Genomic DNA, 18,472 nt, shown 5'->3' with positions numbered 1-18,472 from the left:
TCATTCATAAGGGCCTTAATCCTATGAAGGAGAAAGGAGCCCTCTTGGCCTAATCACCTCTTAAAAGTCCTACCTCTTAATATCATCACATTGGCAACACTTGAATTTTGGAGGGAATACATTCAAACAGTAGCAAATTTAGTGGAGCAAATTCCAAAGACATTGAGCCTAGGCCAGTTGTCAGTCATGGGTATAATTTTAGATGTTTTCTGGCTCTGAAGCCTTGCATTTAAATTTGAACTTCAGAACAAAGATCTATGTCTCTGCATTGACCAAATAGAATGTATGTGAATTCCATGGTATCGATTGTTTTAAAAGATTTTTTTCTGTTTGAGGTCTTATAATTAATTTAGGCTTTCATTTTCTTGGTCTGGAAATTATTAATCTAAAATGTACTTTAGAGTGCTTCAGAACTAAAAAAGTAGTGTTGTAGGCTTGCTTTTGTTTGTTTTTTGAGACAGGGTTTCACTGTCACCCAGGCTGGAGTGCAGTAGCGCCGGCATGGCTCACTGTAACCTTGAACTCCTGGGTTCAAGTGATCCTCCTGAGTAGCTGGGACTACAGGCCGGTGCCCCACGTCCAGCTAATTTTTATTTTATTTTATTTTTATTTTTTATTTTAGCGTTTGAGTCTCACTCTGTTGCCCAGGCTGGTCTTGAACTCCTGACCTCAAGTGATCCACCACCTCAGCCTCCCAAAGTGCTGGGATTACAGGTGTGTGCCACTGTGCCTGGCTGTAGGCTTATTTTATGAGTCTGGGAGTAAAATACTTCTTAAAATTGTCCAATTAGAATGAAAGTCTGTTTTAATGTTTTTATGCAGTTTAGCTTAGGTGGAATAAACTGCATGAAAACATTAAACCTTTTCCATAGGTCAGGCAGCCATTGTACTAAAGTTCATGAACCCTTTCATTTTCCCTTCACAAGATAAAAAACAAGGGACCGCAACTCTGAGGGAAATCTAGAAAGGTAGGAGACTGGACTTTGGAGTTGTCAGATTAAGACAGGTGAAAAGCAGATATTCTAGGCTCCTAAAATAATGTGGGAACAGGCCCAGAGCAACTTTGGACATGGTGTGTTTGGGTGCACTGGATGCTTTTCTTTTGAGAAGGAAGGTTGATGTGTTGAAGTCATGGAAAGCAAGATTGTCCAGAAAAGACAGATGGACAGAAGTCTTGAATTTGAGACAGGCATGTTTCTATTTGGTATGTTTGTTGATAAGAAGGCCTTAAGCAGGGAATCATGTGCTGAGAATATTGTTTTAGAAAGATATGTTGAATTCTGTTTCGGATGTGCTGATTAATACTTAGGTGGAGAAGTTTTGTGGATGGGAACATGACTGAGGTTGAAGGTACAGGTGGAAATACAGGCCAAAGGCATTTGTGAGCATTGTGGGGAAAACAAATGTGGGTAGAAGATCAGGGCTGAAAGGTGCACACAGGGAGAAGGGAGCTCCATGAAGTACAGACTCATGGGCAGAGTTTGAGTGAAGGTAGTCAGTAGTCTGGTCTAGAAATCGGTGAATTAGCTGGCTTGGGAAAAAAAATCGAGATAAATATAAACTACCCCTTTAGAGATTTTGGCAATTGAAGTAGAAATATAAGGTAATTGAAAAAAGTTAGGATTTAAACAATTCTGCATATGTTTGTATATATGTAAGAACAGATAGTATGGGAAGGGAGGGAGCAGAATGATGTGAATAAAGATGTTATTCTGTGGGGTATTATTCAAATTCTTTTGAAATTATTATTAGTTTTTGAGATAGGGTTGCTGTCACCCAGGGTGGAGTGCAGTGGCATGATCATAGCTTACTGCAGCCTCAAACTCCCGGGCCCAAACAATGCTTCTATTTCAGCCTCCTGAGCACCTGACATCAAATTCTTTTTCTAACTTATTTTTAAGTTATTAGCATCAATAGGTGCTTACTACATAAAACCATAAACTTGGAAATTAGGGGAAAGCACCAAATGTCTCCAGAGATAACAACTAAAATTAATTGAAATTAACATTTCAATGTAAGTTGTTCTGGTCTTTTTCTGTGCTTATTTCAGCATAATTGAAATTCTTTCTATTCCTTTGTGTAATCCATTTTTCATTTCAAAGTTTTTCGATACAGGAGAAATTATGCCGTGTTGATATTTCAGTGGCTTCTTAATAGTTCATGGAATTGAGTTAACTGTTTTGCTATTTTTGCACATGCAGATTTTGTGTTTGTTTTTGTGGTTGCAAGGTTGAAATAGGTATCCTTATGCCTAAATTTGTGTTTACATCTTAGACTAGTTTCTTGTAATACAGTTCTAGAGGTCGAGTGTCTGGAACAAACTATGAACACTTAAGGTTCTTGACACCTGCTGCTAAACTGTTTCAAAGGTTCCTCTTAAGAGGAGATTTAAAAGATGGCTTGGCTGGGCGTGGTGTCTGATGCCAGTAATCCCAGCACTTTGGGAGGCTGAGGTGGGCAGATCACTTGACGTCATAAGTTTGAGACCAGCCTGGCCAACATGTTGAAACCCTGTCTCTATTAAACATACAAAGAAATTAGCTGGGTGTGGCAGTGTACGTCTGTAATCCCAGCTACTCAGGAGACTGAGGCATGAGAATCACTTGAACCTGGGAGGCAGAGGTTGCAGTGAGCAGAGATTGCCCCACTATACTCCTGCCTAAATGACAGAGTGAGACTCTATCGTACAAAAAAAAATAAAATAAATTAAAGAAGTAAATAAATAAATGATGGCTTATTTCATAATAGTTGTGACTCTGTAAAGCTTTTAAATCTGCTTTCCCCAGAGTCTAGCTTTTAAATAAAATACAGGATATAAAAGGTGGGAGCCTCTTGAATGCAATGTGGGGGCTTTTTCTCTCTCCCCATAGGATAGATATATTCTGTTTCCTGTCCCCCACCGAGTCAAGAATAATTTAAGTTTTGGCATAAGAAACTGCTGAAGGAAAGTGGGTTGAATCGGCTAATATTTTTCTTCTTTTTGCAGGATATAGAAGACTTAGGTCACTATGAGATGAAAGAAGAGCCTACTAGTGAGAAGAAGTTGGAGGATGAAGGAACTGAAAAAGAAAATTGGGCAATATTAGAGAAAATTAGGAAGACTGAAAGGCAAGGCCATTTAAATGTGTAAGTGTGTATAAATATCTGTACTTTTTGGTGAAGTAATTGTAGTTAATACCAGGCAATTCATGAACATGCTGATCTCAGCTGCTCTCCTCCTCCATTCCTGCCTTAGTGGTGGATTCGGTCATATGTTTATTGGTTTTGATATAGGGTCTTGCTCTGTCACCTGGGCTAGTGTGCAGTGGCACAATCATAGTTCACTGTAGCCTTTATCTCTCAGGCTCCAGTGGTCCTCCTACCTCAGCCTCCCAAGTGTCTCAGACTATCGTCATGTCCCACCACACCAGGCTAATTTTTTTGATTTTTAGTAGAGATGAGGCCTCACTATGTTGACCATGCTGGTCTTGAACACCTGAGTTCAAGCAGTCCTACTACCTTGGCCTGCCCAAGTGCTGGGATTACAGACATGAGCCACCATGCCTAGCCACACTCATACGCTTTGTTGCCCAAGGTTATCTTTCTCATCCATGAATAGCCACTTTTTACCCTGTTGATCTGCTCTTCACATCCTGGAACCACCTGCTGATCCCTGTATATGCCCCTTTCCAGCTTGTCTATGCTGTGTTGTCTGCTTACCTTCCTTCTGTGGCATCTGTATATTCAAGTTCATTCTCTCCTACAAAACACAACTCAAATTATTTCTCCTTCATGAAGCTGACTTTGATCCATCCTGCTCTGACCAAACCAAAAGTAGGGTTTCTCTTTTGACTTAACATCTCTTTTATGTGAAGCGGCAGGATGGGAAAGGAACACTGAGTTTGGTGACAGACACACCTTTTATGGTTTCACTTTACACAACTCTAAAATATGGATAGACAGTACATATCTTTTGGATGGTTGCTATGAAAAATAAATTAAAATGATGCATGTTACACATAAAATGCTTAGACAGAGTAGGGAAACATCAAATGATTGTCTGAACACTTACTGCTTCCTGCCTTGTATTAGAGCTATTTACCAACTCCACAATATCCGAGGACCAGTTACTTTGTCTTGGGCACAAGTTCTCCAAAACAGGGAATGAATTGTTAGGCAAGCAGATGTCAAGTGTTGCAATCAGATAGATAACTCTCCCTCCTTCAATCTTATTTGTATATTAATTTAATTGGTAATTTTTCATACAGCAAAGAAATTTAGTTAATCCCCATATCTTGATTATTTAAAAAACTAAGATTGTAGCATTTGAATTAATGTTACTGTACTTTCTGTGTCTTGTGATCAAGTCCAGTTTGAGTTATCTTCAAAACAAGTAAAAATTATTGAATAATTTTGTATGACCAATACTATGCTAAATACTTTATACTTAATACTTTATAGATCTTTTCATTTAGTCATCATAGCCACTGTGTGAAATAGGTGCTATTTATACTTTAGAGATAGGAAAAACTCATATTTTATAGATATGAAATGAGTTCAGGATTATATAGCTAGGAGGCAATATTTTTATAAACTTGATTTTTTTTCCCCTTCAAAGTCTAGTGCAGTCTTTAAAAGCTTTAGTTTCACATGACCAAAAAGTAGTTCCATTTTTATTTAGTCTTAGGATAAGATATCGATGTGTTTTCATCTTTAGAGAAGTCCCTGCACTGAAAAACTGAAACCACTTGCATGTAGGCACACATGGTTCTCAGTGTCTTCATGTGTGAACTAGACCATCTGTGTAATATTCTTGCTTGTAGTCTTATGAATGGAAGCCTATTTTACTTAATATTGTGTCACCTTGAGTATTTTCAAATATTGCTGGGGTTTGAAATAGACTCATACTGAATTCTATGCTATCGTGGAGTCCATGGTGGTATGAACATGTTGGCTAGAGTTTTTTAGGTGATAGGAAAATGGAAATGAACCAGACTTGTGTCTAGTTTTATATTCCCTTGAAACTTCATAATGCTTCATTTAATTGGACTTTTTTCTTTTACTTCTTAAATTGTTGAGTGATGATCCATTTTTGTTGTAATCTTTTTCTTTTCTTTTCTTTTCTTTTCTTTTGAGATGGAGTCTCGCTCTGTGGCCCAGGCCAGAGTGCGGTGGCACCATCTGAACTCACTACTATCTCCACCTCCCAGGTTCAAGTAATTATCTTGCCTCAGCTTCTCCAGTAGCTGGGACTACAGGCACGTGCAACCATGCCCGGCCAACTTTTGTATTTTTTTAGTGGAGATGGGGTTTCATCCTGATGGCCAGGCTGGTTTCAAACTCTTGGCCTCAAGTGATCCGCGCCCCTCAGCCTCCCAAAGTGCTGGGATTACAGGTGTGAGCCACCGTGCCTGGCTACTGTAATCTTTTAGAACAGGTTGAAATACCTTAAATCTTTAAATTAGTTGGCTCAGTAGACCCTGGTAAACAGCAGCTTTTGTGTTTCAGGCTGCAGTGTCTGGGTCAGTGCAAGCTTCAGATAGACTTAAGAAAGAGTTCAGGGACTTATACAGATCACAGAGTTATAAGACAGGTAAGGATCTCCAAATCCCTGCTCTTCTTATCATTCTTTTGTTCTTTTCTGTTGTCAGATTATAAATGTTGTTTCTTAAAACTGGACAGAAATGGAAATGTTTACTAGCTTTATTTTGTGAAACTCAAATGTAATCAAGTTCCAAAAGATGTAGGGAGTAAGATAGGATGAGTTTGCTTGTTTTTTGGAATTAAAGAAATTGTTTTTATAGGTCCATTGGAATTTTATTTTGCCATCTTCCTGATAGAGTGAATATTTGCATGATTTTTATCTTCTGGCAAAAAGCTTGAGCAATATTGCTTGATAATTTAATACAAATAATACATTTCAATATACAGAGAATGATTGCCAAGTTGATTTTGTGATTTTTTTCCCCCAGTTTTGAAAGCAACATAATCAACTCTTATTGTGGAGGTAGTTATGTTATTACTTTTAAAATATATAGGTGGAGTACACTTATAGTCCCAGCTACTAGGGTGGTAGGAGACTGAGGCAGGAAGATCTTTTGAGCTTGGAAAAGTCAAGGCTGCAATGAGCCGTGATTGCACCATTATATTCCAGCCTGGGTGACAGAGTGAGACACCCTGTGTCATAAAACAAAAAAAAGGGAGAGTGGGAGGTGGGATACATATTTATATATGTATATATAGGACAGTTGTAGAAAAATACCAATTTTTTGGTGATTTAACTTTTTTGACAGCTCTGTCCATGGCAAATTTTTCTCCTTGAACAACTCGACTAGTAATACAAGTTTAGGAAAGCATATTAAACTTTTTTTGAATTCTTGAGAAAATTATATACATGCGACTGTTTTCCTTTAGAATGACTGCAAACTCTGAACCCCCTTATTAGATTAGATTTAGGCTATTATAATCTCTTTGGGACATTTATTCTAAAGGAGCTGGAAGCTATAGTGGCCTCTAGTTTTCCTGGGGATATAAAGCAGCTTAAGGTCTCCTCTTTCCGGAAATTACCCTAGGTGCTGTATTTTAGCTTTCAGATTGGTTCATTTTTGAGTTAGTAAAATTAATACAAATAATAATAATAATCTTTTTGTTTGAATTGTTTTTTGTTTTGGAATTCTCAAGGTTGACCCTGATAGTCCTTTGCACAGTGATCTTCAGATCTTAAAAGAAAAAGAAGAGATAGGAGACATTTTGCTTATGTTTTAAGGTAAGAAAATTTTTATGAGACTCTATATCCTATGAATGGGGGTATATATTTGTACAAGTGTTTTGGAAAACAGTTTGGTAAAGTGGAAGATACTCATACCCTATGGTTCAGGAATCTCGTGGATATATACTCCACAAGAAATGAGTACATATGTGCCAGGAGACACAGGAATGTTCAGAGCAGCATCGTTTATAATAACCCCAAACAGAAAATAACCCAAATGTTCATTCCAATAAAATGGAGAATTGTGGTATTCATAAAATGGCTTACAGTCATGTGGGACAAGATGAGCGAATCTTGAACACTATGTTAAGCAAAAGAGACCAGACCCCCAAAACCTATTTTGTACAATTTCCTCTATATAGAGTTCAAAAATAGGCAAAACTAATGTTGGTTAGGGCATACATTCTTAGCGGAGGCAATATCGCCTGCAGTGGAGTGAAAATTGGTCCTCAGAGTGAAAGAAAATTTGACCTATTATAATGGTCTGCTGCCCTCCAAACAGCCATAGAACATAAAAGAAAACTGAGGAACACTTCTTTATGGGTTCATACTTGGGCAGTAAAACTATCAAGAAAAAAGAGGCGATTACACACAGGGTAGGGTAAGGAGTCCATCTAGGTGGAAGGTAGGGAGGTGTGAACTGAAAAGTACATCTGTGGGCTTCTTGGATACTGGCTGTAATATATTTCTGGACCAGGTTGGTGGTTACATGGGCAAATAATTTAGAATAACTTGTTAAGGCCTACCTTAAGGTATACTTTGTGTACTTTTCTGAATGTGTTATATTTAATAAAGTACTTTTAAGATACTAAAAGGTTACAAAAGAATAAGAATGGAATCTAGAAAAAATGTTAATGATCTAATATGGAATCTAGATAAGATGTAATGTTTTAAAATCTATGGCTATATGAAGTATTTTGATGAAGCACACAGACATAAAAGAATACTTTGTTGTACTTTAAGGATGGTAGTAGTTTTCTAAAAGCTTCTTACTTAGCTTTTTCATGTGTGTATCTTTGCTTGGGGATATATCTTACGATTGAACTTTCTTGAAATGACCCTAATGTTAGTATTTTCTCTCAATTTTGTTATCATAGAAACTGTTGTGGTTGTCAACTGAGTTGTCTTCCTGAAGTATGAATCCAGTATATATTGACTGAAGTTGCTAATGGCTACTTCTTTACGGATTCATATGGGTGAACGAATGAAGCACATGGGCCTACAACAAAAAAAAACACACACACACTAAACAGGAAGATACCATTTTTTTAAAAAAACATTAAATCATATGAACATATGCGCAACACCAAACTTCAGAAATAGAACCTTTGGCTGGGCGTGCTGGCTCACGTCCGTAATCCCAGCTCTTTGGGAGGCCGAGGCAGGTGGATCACCTGAGGACAGGAGTTTGAGACCAGCCCAGCCAGCATGGCGAAGCCCCATCTCTACTAAAAATACAAAAATCAGCCAGGTGTGGTGGCAGGTGCCTGTAATCCCAGCTACTTGGGAGGCTGAGGTGGGAGAATCACTTGAACCTAGGAGGCAGAGGTTGCAGTGAGCCAAGATTGCATCATTGCACTCCAGCCTGGGTGAGAAGAGTGAAACGCCATCTCAAAAAATAAAAATAAAAAAGAAATAGAACCTTATCAGTACCTATAGCACCCTCTGTGCCCCTCCCTTGTCATGTCCTCTTTGGGAGGTATCTTGAAGGGAATATGAAATCTTGGCCAGGAAACTGGAGGATTTGTGACTGCAGGTGGTGTTTTCATTATTTTTTCCTGCTCTAGTTAGAACTTCAGGGAGGGGATGATTTGGGAGGTAAATGGCTGAAATGCTATTGGATTTGTGTTTGTGGCCCATGGCTCCTGATACCAGACAGAAGGGCCTTTTCTGGGGTTGGAGTATTTCTTAAGAGGCCTGGGAAGAATGTGATTGCCTTGAGCTAACTGACCTTCTGAAGAGGACCTTAAACTGAATTGCCAAGTTATTAGTATTGGGATTCACAGACTTTGGAGATTAGCAGGTATGACTCAGAAAGATTTACAGGAAAGAGCCAGAACAATATGTTTATGGCCTCTGATGTCCACAGTGACAACTTGAGAGTCGTGAATAATAAGCAAAATTGAACTTGAGATAAAGTATAACACAAAGATGGGAGTGACTGCAGGAGGGAATGTGCCCTGGTCAGCAACTTGGTAAATCCAACTTTCTGTACTTTTAAGGAAGTCGTTTTCTGATGTTACAGGCAACATCAGAATTACTGAATTGAATTCTGAGGTAGCACTTTAAGAAAGGTCTACTTAGATAAGGTTAGGTTCATTTAGAGAATAATAGCCAGGATTGGGAAGAGATTCTTTTCCATGTCCTAGGATAGCTGGTGAAATTGTGGATTTGGAGAGGAAAACATGGGGGTTCTGGTTCATGATAGATTGTCTTCAACTATTTGAAAGAGTATGTATATGGAAGCATTAGTTTTTATTCGTTTTTGGTGAAGACAGGGAATAAAACTAGAACTAGTAAGTCAAATTACAAAGAGGTGATTTTCAACTCAATGTAAGGAAGTGACTTGTAACTATTTAGACCCATCTGGTGATGTAGTCTTTGAAAACTAGAATGTTCTTCATCTTTAAGAATAACTTAGAAGGCTGAGATGTCAAATGGGAAATCAGATAACTTCATGAGATCCTTGTAGAGCCTGAGAGTCTGGTTCTGAGTTAAAATATACTAAGGTAACTCAAACTTAATTTTACCAGTCACCCTCAACCTTTATTTTCCCCTCCCTGAAGAACTCTTTTTATTTCTGTAAAATCTTGATTCCTGAGTTCCAGGGTACAGAGCTTATGGAATAGAGTCCCCAGGTTTTGATGTAGAGGATCCTCTTTCTCCTGTCTGAAAATATCCTTTAGTATTTCCTTTAGTGTGAGTCTGCAGATAGAAAAAATCCTTGCTTTTTATTTCATCATTGAAGAGTATCTTCATTGAGCGTAAGTCTCTAGATGGGCAGTTTCCTTCTTTCAGCACTTCGCAGATATCATTCTCTTATGCCAGCTTCCATTGTTTCTCTTGAAGTGTTTATGGTGGTTAAATCTTGTGAAGTCTTTGATCAGTTTTGGGAAATTCTCCACAACCATATCTTCAGCTCTTGCTTCTGTCCCATTCTTGTTTTTCTTCCAGTGCTCTACGTATGTGATAAACTTTTCAATATGTTGTCTTTTATTTTCTCAATTTTCCACCTTTTTGTCTTTCTGACATTTTTGCAGTTTACTGAATCTGTCTTCTGCTAGGTTACTGCTGTGGTTAAGCTTATCCATTATGTTATTAATTTCAGTTTTGGTAGTTCTAAATTGCAGAATTTCATATGGTTCATTTTATAATTTGTGTTTCTCTGCCAGGTTTTCAGTCTTGTCCCATCTTTCCTTGCTCATGTTCAGCAGTTATTTTGAAGTGTGTCTGCTAACTCTGTTATCTCGATCCCTTGTGGTTTTGTGTCTGTTGTTTGCTTCTCTTGTTTTCTGTTATGTCATCTTTAAGTCTCATGTGGCTTTCTATTTTTAGTGATAGACATTATATATGGAAAAATTATAGAGCTAATTTGAAGCCTTGGATGATATTCTTCTCCAGAGAGGATTTACATTTCCCCTGCCAGGGGCTTGGAAATTAACAATCAGGGATTGAGATGATTAAAGCTGGCCATCATTCCCTGTCGGGGCAATTTGCAGTTTGTTCTTCAGGTTCCCAACCTAAGGAGTGGGAGACTTAACAGGGCCTCTCCTCGGTGGATGCTGAGCTCCAATGTTTATCTCCCTGTGAGCTCTGTGAGGCTGTGAGTTCTAGCTCAGCTTGTTAACCTCTTCTTCTCTGCTGTCATTGGAGGAAAACCCAAGGGGTAAAAAAGAAGACCCTGTTCTCTGGTATTCCCTTTTCTCAGCCCTGTAATCATTACATTTTGTCCACCTTTCTAGTTCTCAGTGAGAGGATTGATCTAAGTTACCTACTCTGTCATTATTGCAATGGTTCCTTTATATAGTTCTAGTGAAGTGAAACCCCTTCATATGTTACATAAGTTTACCATAACACTGTTCTGTTTGGGCCTGATTTTAACTTCATTTTTATTTGCTTTGGTTTTCATTTCATTTTTTCTGTACTAATTTTACCTTTATGACTCTCACCCATTATCTGATAATAAATGTACATATTCTTTTATAGATTCTTTTAAAATCTTCTAAATAGTATATAGTATTAACGATGTTCTTAAAATTAATTAAACTTGCTTATTTGCTTCTTAGGATAACTTTCCATTTGATCCTCCATTTGTTTGAGTGGTATTACCTGTTCTCTCAGTAGCATAAGTTTAAGTGATTAAGTGATTACTTTAAATGCTTTTTTTTTTTTTTTAGTTTAAAAAATTTTTTGTAGAGATGAGGTCTCACTATGTTGCTCTGGCTGTTCTTGAACTCCTGGGCTCAAGTGATCCTCCCACCTTGCCCTCCCAAGGTGCTGGGATGACAGGCATGAGCTGCTGTGCCTGGGCTACATTTTTTTTTTTTTAATATAGTGTGCACCAGAATCATTTGGAGAGCTAGTCCCAGGGTTTCAGATTCAGTAGGTCTGTGGTGTTGCCTGAGCATTTACATTTTTAAGAAGTTCCCAGGTGAAACTGATACTGTTGTTCTGGGGCCTACATCTGGAACCACTGGTTATAAAGCATTATGTTGTTGATAGGTAGAGATTTTAGTGTTATATATATGCATATATACACATATATATACACACACACATATTTACACATATACACACACATATATATATATTCATACATACTTTTTTATCATAAAAACCAAAGGTTTTTCAAATGTAAATTGTGATTGAAGGTTTAGAGAATGTTATGATTACAGAGTGGTCCCCACATACCTGTGATCCTAATTAGTACTTCTAGGAATAATCATGGGAAATCTCATGGACCTATGGAGCTGGCTGATTACTTCTAGAGGTGATAGTTGCAGTGTAGTAGAATCAAATGGTAATTGTCATGCTGTTTTACTGAAATTTGTATTGCTTCTTTTTTGTGATTGGAAGTCTTACAGAAGTGGGGAAAAGTCACAGTTTGCTAGGTTAGTTATGAAATGTTCTGTAGACCCTTAAAGTATGAGCAATTTAAAGTAACTTGAGGATTTTCAAACACTCAGCTGACTAATTCCATTACGTGACATAATCCACCTTATGGTGATTAAAATCTAAATATCTCCAGCCCTTACTTTGATCATTTCTATGGTTGAGATAGTAATAGTTGCATTTAGGGTAAAAATATGAGTGACTACTTCAGACTTCAGAACTTTTCTCCAGAAGAGCTTTGTTGCTACAGTTATTTTTAGTTGTATTTGCTTTACATACTTATGTATGTGTTTTGGGGGCTAAGATCCTGTTAAGAATCATTCTGCATAATCAGAATACATATTAACTGTGGTGCTGATACTACGGAATAGTTGTCTGGACATGATATCCGTGTGTAAAAGTTCAGAGAAACAAGAAGTGTGGGTTTAAAAAAAAAACCTTAGTATTACATGTGGATGTGCTGAGCTCATTTTGAATTTCTCCACACAGTAAAGGAATATTGGTTTTATTATTTAATTACTTAATTTTATTGAGACGGGGTCTTTCTCTGTTGCCCCAGGCTGGAGTGAGTGGTGCAATCACAGCTCACTGCAACCTCTGCCTCCCGGGCTCAAGCCATCCTGCCACCTCAGCCTCCTGAGAAGCTGGGACTGCAGGCGTATGCCAGCATACCAAGCTAATTTTTGTATTTTTGATAGAGACAGGGTTTCACCATGTTGCTCATGTTGGTCTTGAACTCCCAGGCTAAAGCGATCCACCCTGCTGAGACTGACAAAGTATTAGGATTATGGGTCTGAGCCACTTTGCCCAGCCCAATGTTGTTTGTTAAAATTTTTTATTTATTTACTTATCTTTTGCTTTTCTGTTTTAATTTTTAAATTTCTATTTTTTTCAATTTTGTGTTTTAAGAGTTTACTTACCTGACGCCTGCAGCCTAATCTTTGCCATATCTCCCCAAATGTTCTGTGAGTGCTAATATAGTGGTATGGTAATAGATATTTGTTTTGTGGGGATTGCAAGGTTTTGGGGAAGGCAGCTTCAAAATGTCTTTTACCAAAGGACTTCTTGGAGCCTTAATGCCATTTTCTATTTTTCCCAAATTTGTTTATTAGTGTTCCTGACATCTCAGAGGATGGTGTCTTCTGGCTTACTCTGGGAAATGCTGCTCTGTTGGAAATCTGGAATTCTAAGTGATCCCCATGCGTTTTCTGCTGCAGAGCAGGACATGCTGAAGTGATTCCTTCGTGAGCAGATGTCAGAGGTCTCCCTTTGACAGCTTGTTACAAAGTTGATCACAAATATACTATTATGGGGAGTGGAAGTCCCAGGTTGGGTGTGAAGCAGAGTTGTTTAGAATTGTGTACTATTTTGTTACCTTTAAATCTTTTCTAGGCTGTTTTGGTTTTGGCAGTAAAATTGCTATAAAAAGTACTTCTCTTGGCATACAACCTAATGGTCAGTTTTGGAAGTTCAGTGTTAGGTAACCCAGCCAAATACTTACGTATACAAAATAAACACAAGACTGAAAAATAGTAAATGTTTAACCTTTGTGTCTCTTGCTCACTACAGCAGCCTTTAACTAGCCACCAAGCCATAGTTCTTTTGTTTGTCATAGTTGAATTTCAAAATGTCTTTTTAATGAAGCCCTTCCTGATTGGGGAGAAAGGACGACATAAGTATTGTGCTTTAGTTTTATTTGCTGGTTTATAAAATTGTGTATGTTGACTCAATATCCCCATAAGCATAGTGAAAGGAAAACAGGTCATTTTTTGTTCAGAATCTTATTTTAGAAAAAAAAAATGATCAAAGAAAAGATTTGCATAAAAATCTGCAAATTCAGGATAAATGTATGAAAACATTTTAAAATGTGATTATAAAATAGACCAGTATAGCTTTTCAACATTTGGTTGTAAGAATCCCAAGAATGTAAGTTTATGATCTTGGTATACCACCTAGAATCGAGACAAATACATGAGGTTATGAATCATGCCATTTTCAGTTTTAAAATCTGTTACATAGTTTCTTCATTGATTCTTTTTTGCCACAGTGTGTTATGGTCCTCATTATTTGGATGAATAATTTGAATAATAAGTCAGCTTGTGACTTACCTAAATAAATCTTCTGATTCCTAGTAAAGTGTTTTTCATTATATGAAATGCCAGCTATATAAGAGGAGATTAAAAGTACTACGAACTGTAAGTTCCGCGTTGATTATCATATGCTAACCATGGGCCAGGCACGGTGGCACACACCTATAATCCCAGCACTTTGGGAAGCTGAGGCGGGTGGATCACTTGAGGTCAGGAGTTCAAGACCAGCCTGGCCAAGATGGTGAAACCCCATCTCTACCAAAAATCCAAAAATTGCCAGATGTGGTGGTGCATACTGGTAATCCCAGCTACTCAGGAGGCTGAGTCAGGAGAATCGCTTGAACTCGGGAGGTGGAGATTGCAGTGAGCTGAGATCGTGCCACTGCGCTCCAGCCTGGGTGACAAAGATAAACTGCATCTGAACAAAAAAGAAAAAGAAAAGCTAAGCATGGACTTAATTTCTCTGAGGTTTAAAGCTGCAAAGAGTTGCTCTTCATGAAGTAGGTGAGATCTCAGCTGGGCAGTGAAATGTGAGTGGGGTTTGGTCAGCTGGTGGAGGCTGCAGGAAAATTATTTACGTAGGTGAAGAGTAAACACAATCAGGTATCTAGGAAAGAGAATGAGGAATTCAGAGTATACGAAACCAATTTGAGCTATAACACAAGGAGGGTAGGATTCATGTAGAAGAGTTGTAGGAAATATTGCGGATGTAATATTTTGTACTCAAACAGTTCTGTGGATTGGTGACAGATTTTTTTTTTTCAGGTAAGTAAACTATTACCCCTGGATATTCATCTTTCTATGTAACTGGTTGAGAAATGGGAGGAAGAGTAAAGAAACTGTTTTCGAATAAATCTGGTGACAGCAGAAGAGAATATGAGACACATTGTGCTCACAGAGCCTAGAAGAGTGTGACAGTAGTTGAGGGCCATGCTGTTGTCTTAGAGTGAAGTGAGGAGAACTTACATTGGTGTGGTAGTCATGGGAGTGGAAGGAGGAATGTAATGTGAAAGCTCATTGGAGGCAGAATCAAAATGGCTTGGTCTTCATAGTCAAATATTAAGTAAGGAGGAGGAATTATTGGCTGACTTAGGAAGAAGTAAAAAATGTGAAATACCAATAAAACACCAGGCTTGCAATTTTAGTCAGGGTAAAGCTTAAGCGTTGTGTGATTCTAGATAGATTATTGAGCAGTTTTGTTCCATATATTTTATATCCCATATCTTTGAGCTATGATCCTATTGTTTATTTCTTTACATACCCAAACATTTTTTAAACTATTGTGATACAGCTTTTATATGATAAGCCTCACCCTTTGAAGTGTACAGTTCAGTGGTTTTTAGTATATTCAGAGTTATGCAGCCATTACCATTAGCTAATTTCAGAACCTTTTCTTCTCCCCAAAAAGAAACCCCATACCCATTAGCAGTCGCTCTGTGTGCTTGTCTCCCCCACCGTTCATCCTGGCAACCTCTGATCTAATTTCTGTCTCTGTAGATTTGCCTATCCTGGATATTTCATATAAATAGAATCAAACAAAATGTGGCATTTTGTGACTGACTTTTCTTTGAAGTGATTATAAAGCAAATGCCTGAAGAGGCAAAGCTTAGGATAGTGTTTGCTGTACAGCTTTGATAACTGAATTTTTTTAAGTTGAAAATATTACTGTGTCTGTATATGTGGCATATTATCCTTAGATGACCCTTACTTCAATTATTAGAATTTTTTTCCCTAGTATTCTTGAACTGTCTCAATATTCAGTAGGAACCCCCCTTTGGAGACAAAGAGCAGTAAGAATTTGGAACACATATTGACAAAATGAATGTCATTTAATACAGTAGTAGAGTCGACCACTTTTAGGCGTCAACGCTGCTGAAAGTGTATATTAAGGAAAAGTTTACTTATCTTACTTATCTGGTGAAGGTACTAGAACTACTTCTGTCTTCTGTTTAGATTTCAACAAACATTTGCATAGGTATTATGCGGTTGTACAAATGTACTGTCTTTTGACCTGAAAATGCAAAAACTTCCTTTCTTCCCACTTTCTGAGACTCTGCAACCTTAAAGGAAGAGTGGGGTACTTTAAAGGAAAGGTGGTGATGGTTGGATAATGGGTGACAATGTCTACAATATACTTCCTTTTCCCAAAACAAGTTCCTGTCTACCATCAGCATCTCCAAAATTTGAAGATCAAGTGTGGTGTTAACTCATTAACTAATGACTAGACTTTGAGCAGTTGTGGAACCAAAATCTGAGTGAGTGCCTGGATGTTCTAATTCTGTTAAATCAGTGAGTGCACATTATATACAATACTCTCTTAGCCCAGTGGCAGATTTAAGGAGTGAGAGATAGATTTCTATGTTTCAGAAATCAAATACACAAAGAATAAAAATTTTTAATCCCATGATTCTTTACCTGAGTTTAATTTTTTGGAGAGTTTTTCTTTTAGATTTTCTCTTCCTTCCATTAAACTTTCACTTTGAAAGTTCCCAGGGTTTGGGCAAAGCAAGTGGGAAAGACACTTGCTTGGATTCTCCAGGGCAAGGGAGTTAAAGAAGACTTCTTTCCCTCATTTTATTATTGAATAATGTCATGAAAACAATTATTAAGGTGAATGGTCTACAGTAGAAGTTTTTAGATGCCTTCTCTGCAAAATAATTTGGTTTAGTCAATGCAAGGATGCCTTTGGTTAGCTGGAATGGAAGATGTGCAGGCTAGAGTGGTCTTGGCAAGTCTTCTGGGGGGAAATACAGCATTTGGATGGGTAGGAAGCAGAAGGAATCTCAAGCAAGGGAAAGGTGTGGGCAGAGCCCCGGAGGACAGAACAGTTTGTGATGGACTTGGTGTCCACATAGATCTAATCAGTGGTCTTAGCTTTCGTGTTTTCAAAATTACCACAGTTTTTGTTCTAAAACTATCATTCCCTTGATTTTACTTTAGGCATGCTATCTGTGTATTTTGAAATTTAAAATAACATTAGAGGAGAAATGAAATTATTTTGTTTGAGGAGTTAAAAGGTTAAAGCATCTTGAGCTAAATAATTTTCTAATGGGAGATTTGGTACACCCCCAGAAGTTGTCTTTGGTTCAGAGAACAGTCTTCAGACCTAGAAAGGACTTGAGGAGTCCCAGAGAGGAGCCGCATGGTGTGAACCATTCGATTCTCACAACAGAATGGATAAAAACAATTTGAACCATGAAACCATGAAGATGTTCATATTTTGGATAGGGTAGGGTCAGTGCCATTGTCAGAGGAAAAACTCTTGGCCATCACAGGATGGGAGAGAAAGTTTCCATTGTAAAGAATACTCAAATGCCATTTAAGGAAATGGGTTCTTCTGCCCCTATTCTTTGGAATATTTAGGGCCAAGTTCTTAGTTTTTGACATAAAAATTTTAAAGTATTCTGTTCTGATTGCCGTTTCAAACAATTGACTAGAATTTCAGAGCAATTACATGAGAGTAATACCATTAGAATTTTTAAATTACCCATAGTCCTATATGCCTAACAAGTATGTTCATGCTTACGTGTTCTCTTCTTATCTTTACTGTGTGCCTACTTTCTTAATAATGCCACATGGAAATTGTTTAAGCAGGAATACTCCTCAAGATAATTTTGTATGTTTCCTTTTTTCTTTTTAAGGTATGTGTTGGGTGGAGGAGCATTATATATGGAACCTCTCACAAAACAGGTGATTATTTTCTTATTATACTCAATTTTCACCCTGAATAGAGTGTTTTGATTATGTAAGTTAGATCGTAAGTAGATGGCTCTCTTAAAGACATTTTAGTGGTTTTTTGTTTGTTTTGTTTTGCTTTTTTCTGTAGCTCCTACTTTCAAGAATGAAAAAGGTATCCCAGCAGTTTGGGAGGCTGAGGCGGGCGGATCACGAGGTCAGGAGATCGAGACCATCCTGGCTAACACGGTGAAACCCCGTCTTTGCTAAAAAATACAAAAAAATTAGCCAGGCGTGATGGCGGGCGACTGTAGTCCCAGCTACTCGGGAGGCTGAGGCAGGAGAATGGCGTGAACCCGGGAGGCAGAGCTTGCAGTGAGCTGAGATGGTGCCACTGCACTCCAGCCTGGGTGACAGAGTGAGACTCCATCTCAAAAAAAAAAAAAAAAGAATGAAAAAGGTAAACCAGTAAAATAACATTGTGCTTGGTGCTGAACCTATGCTAGTATTGGCATTAACACTGACCTTTATTTAAGGTTCTAATTTGTTCATGTTGGGCACTTAGAACATCGGTTTGTTGTTTTTTTTGTGAGATTCTGGAAACATTCCAATTTTACCTTTTCCCCTTGACTCCAGACTTTTTAACACTGGTCTGCTACTGTTAAGTTGTATGCCATTTTGTTAGGCCTTCTCAAGTGGGAATCAGGAACGCTGCTGTGCTCTAGAGATGTTTTGTTCTTCCTGTAGGGCTGAAGCAGTGCCTACTCGATAGAATCAGTCATCATGCAAATAAAAGCCACCTGAGTCAAAGGCAAAGCCAGAGTGCAGCTTGGAGCAAAGAAGGTAC

At 37.9% G+C, this 18,472-nt stretch overlaps 2 protein-coding genes across 4 annotated transcripts in view; both read left to right on the top strand.

Moving 5' to 3' along the window:
- The window catches only part of LOC117976086 (ubiquitin-conjugating enzyme E2 Q2-like), a 33,269-nt gene extending 26,056 nt beyond the window's left edge, over window positions 1-7,213 (top strand). The window contains exons 5-7 of the mRNA XM_063596895.1: window positions 2,987-3,126; window positions 5,488-5,572; window positions 6,661-7,213. Of these exons, the coding sequence (XP_063452965.1) occupies window positions 2,987-3,126; window positions 5,488-5,572; window positions 6,661-6,744 (309 nt within the window). The 3' untranslated portion in view covers window positions 6,745-7,213. The remainder of the gene's footprint in view (window positions 1-2,986; window positions 3,127-5,487; window positions 5,573-6,660) is intronic.
- LOC117976090 (putative golgin subfamily A member 6-like protein 3) overlaps window positions 6,661-18,472 on the top strand; it is a 31,362-nt gene continuing 19,550 nt past the window's right edge. The window contains exons 1-4 of one of the 3 annotated variants that reach the window (XM_063596893.1): window positions 6,661-6,745; window positions 17,592-17,640; window positions 17,777-17,800; window positions 18,373-18,468. The gene's annotated coding sequence lies outside the window, so the exon portion shown is untranslated. Of the gene's footprint in view, window positions 6,746-17,585; window positions 17,641-17,776; window positions 18,086-18,372; window positions 18,469-18,472 lie in introns of those variants that run through there. The other 2 variants (XM_063596892.1, XM_063596894.1) reach the window with 2 other exon arrangements.

Source organism: Pan paniscus, chromosome 16, assembly GCF_029289425.2.
Source record: "Pan paniscus chromosome 16, NHGRI_mPanPan1-v2.0_pri, whole genome shotgun sequence".
Classification (NCBI taxonomy): domain Eukaryota; kingdom Metazoa; phylum Chordata; class Mammalia; order Primates; family Hominidae; genus Pan; species Pan paniscus.
The sequence above is the reverse complement of the archived record's forward strand: the minus strand, read 5'-3'. Positions and strand labels throughout refer to the sequence as shown.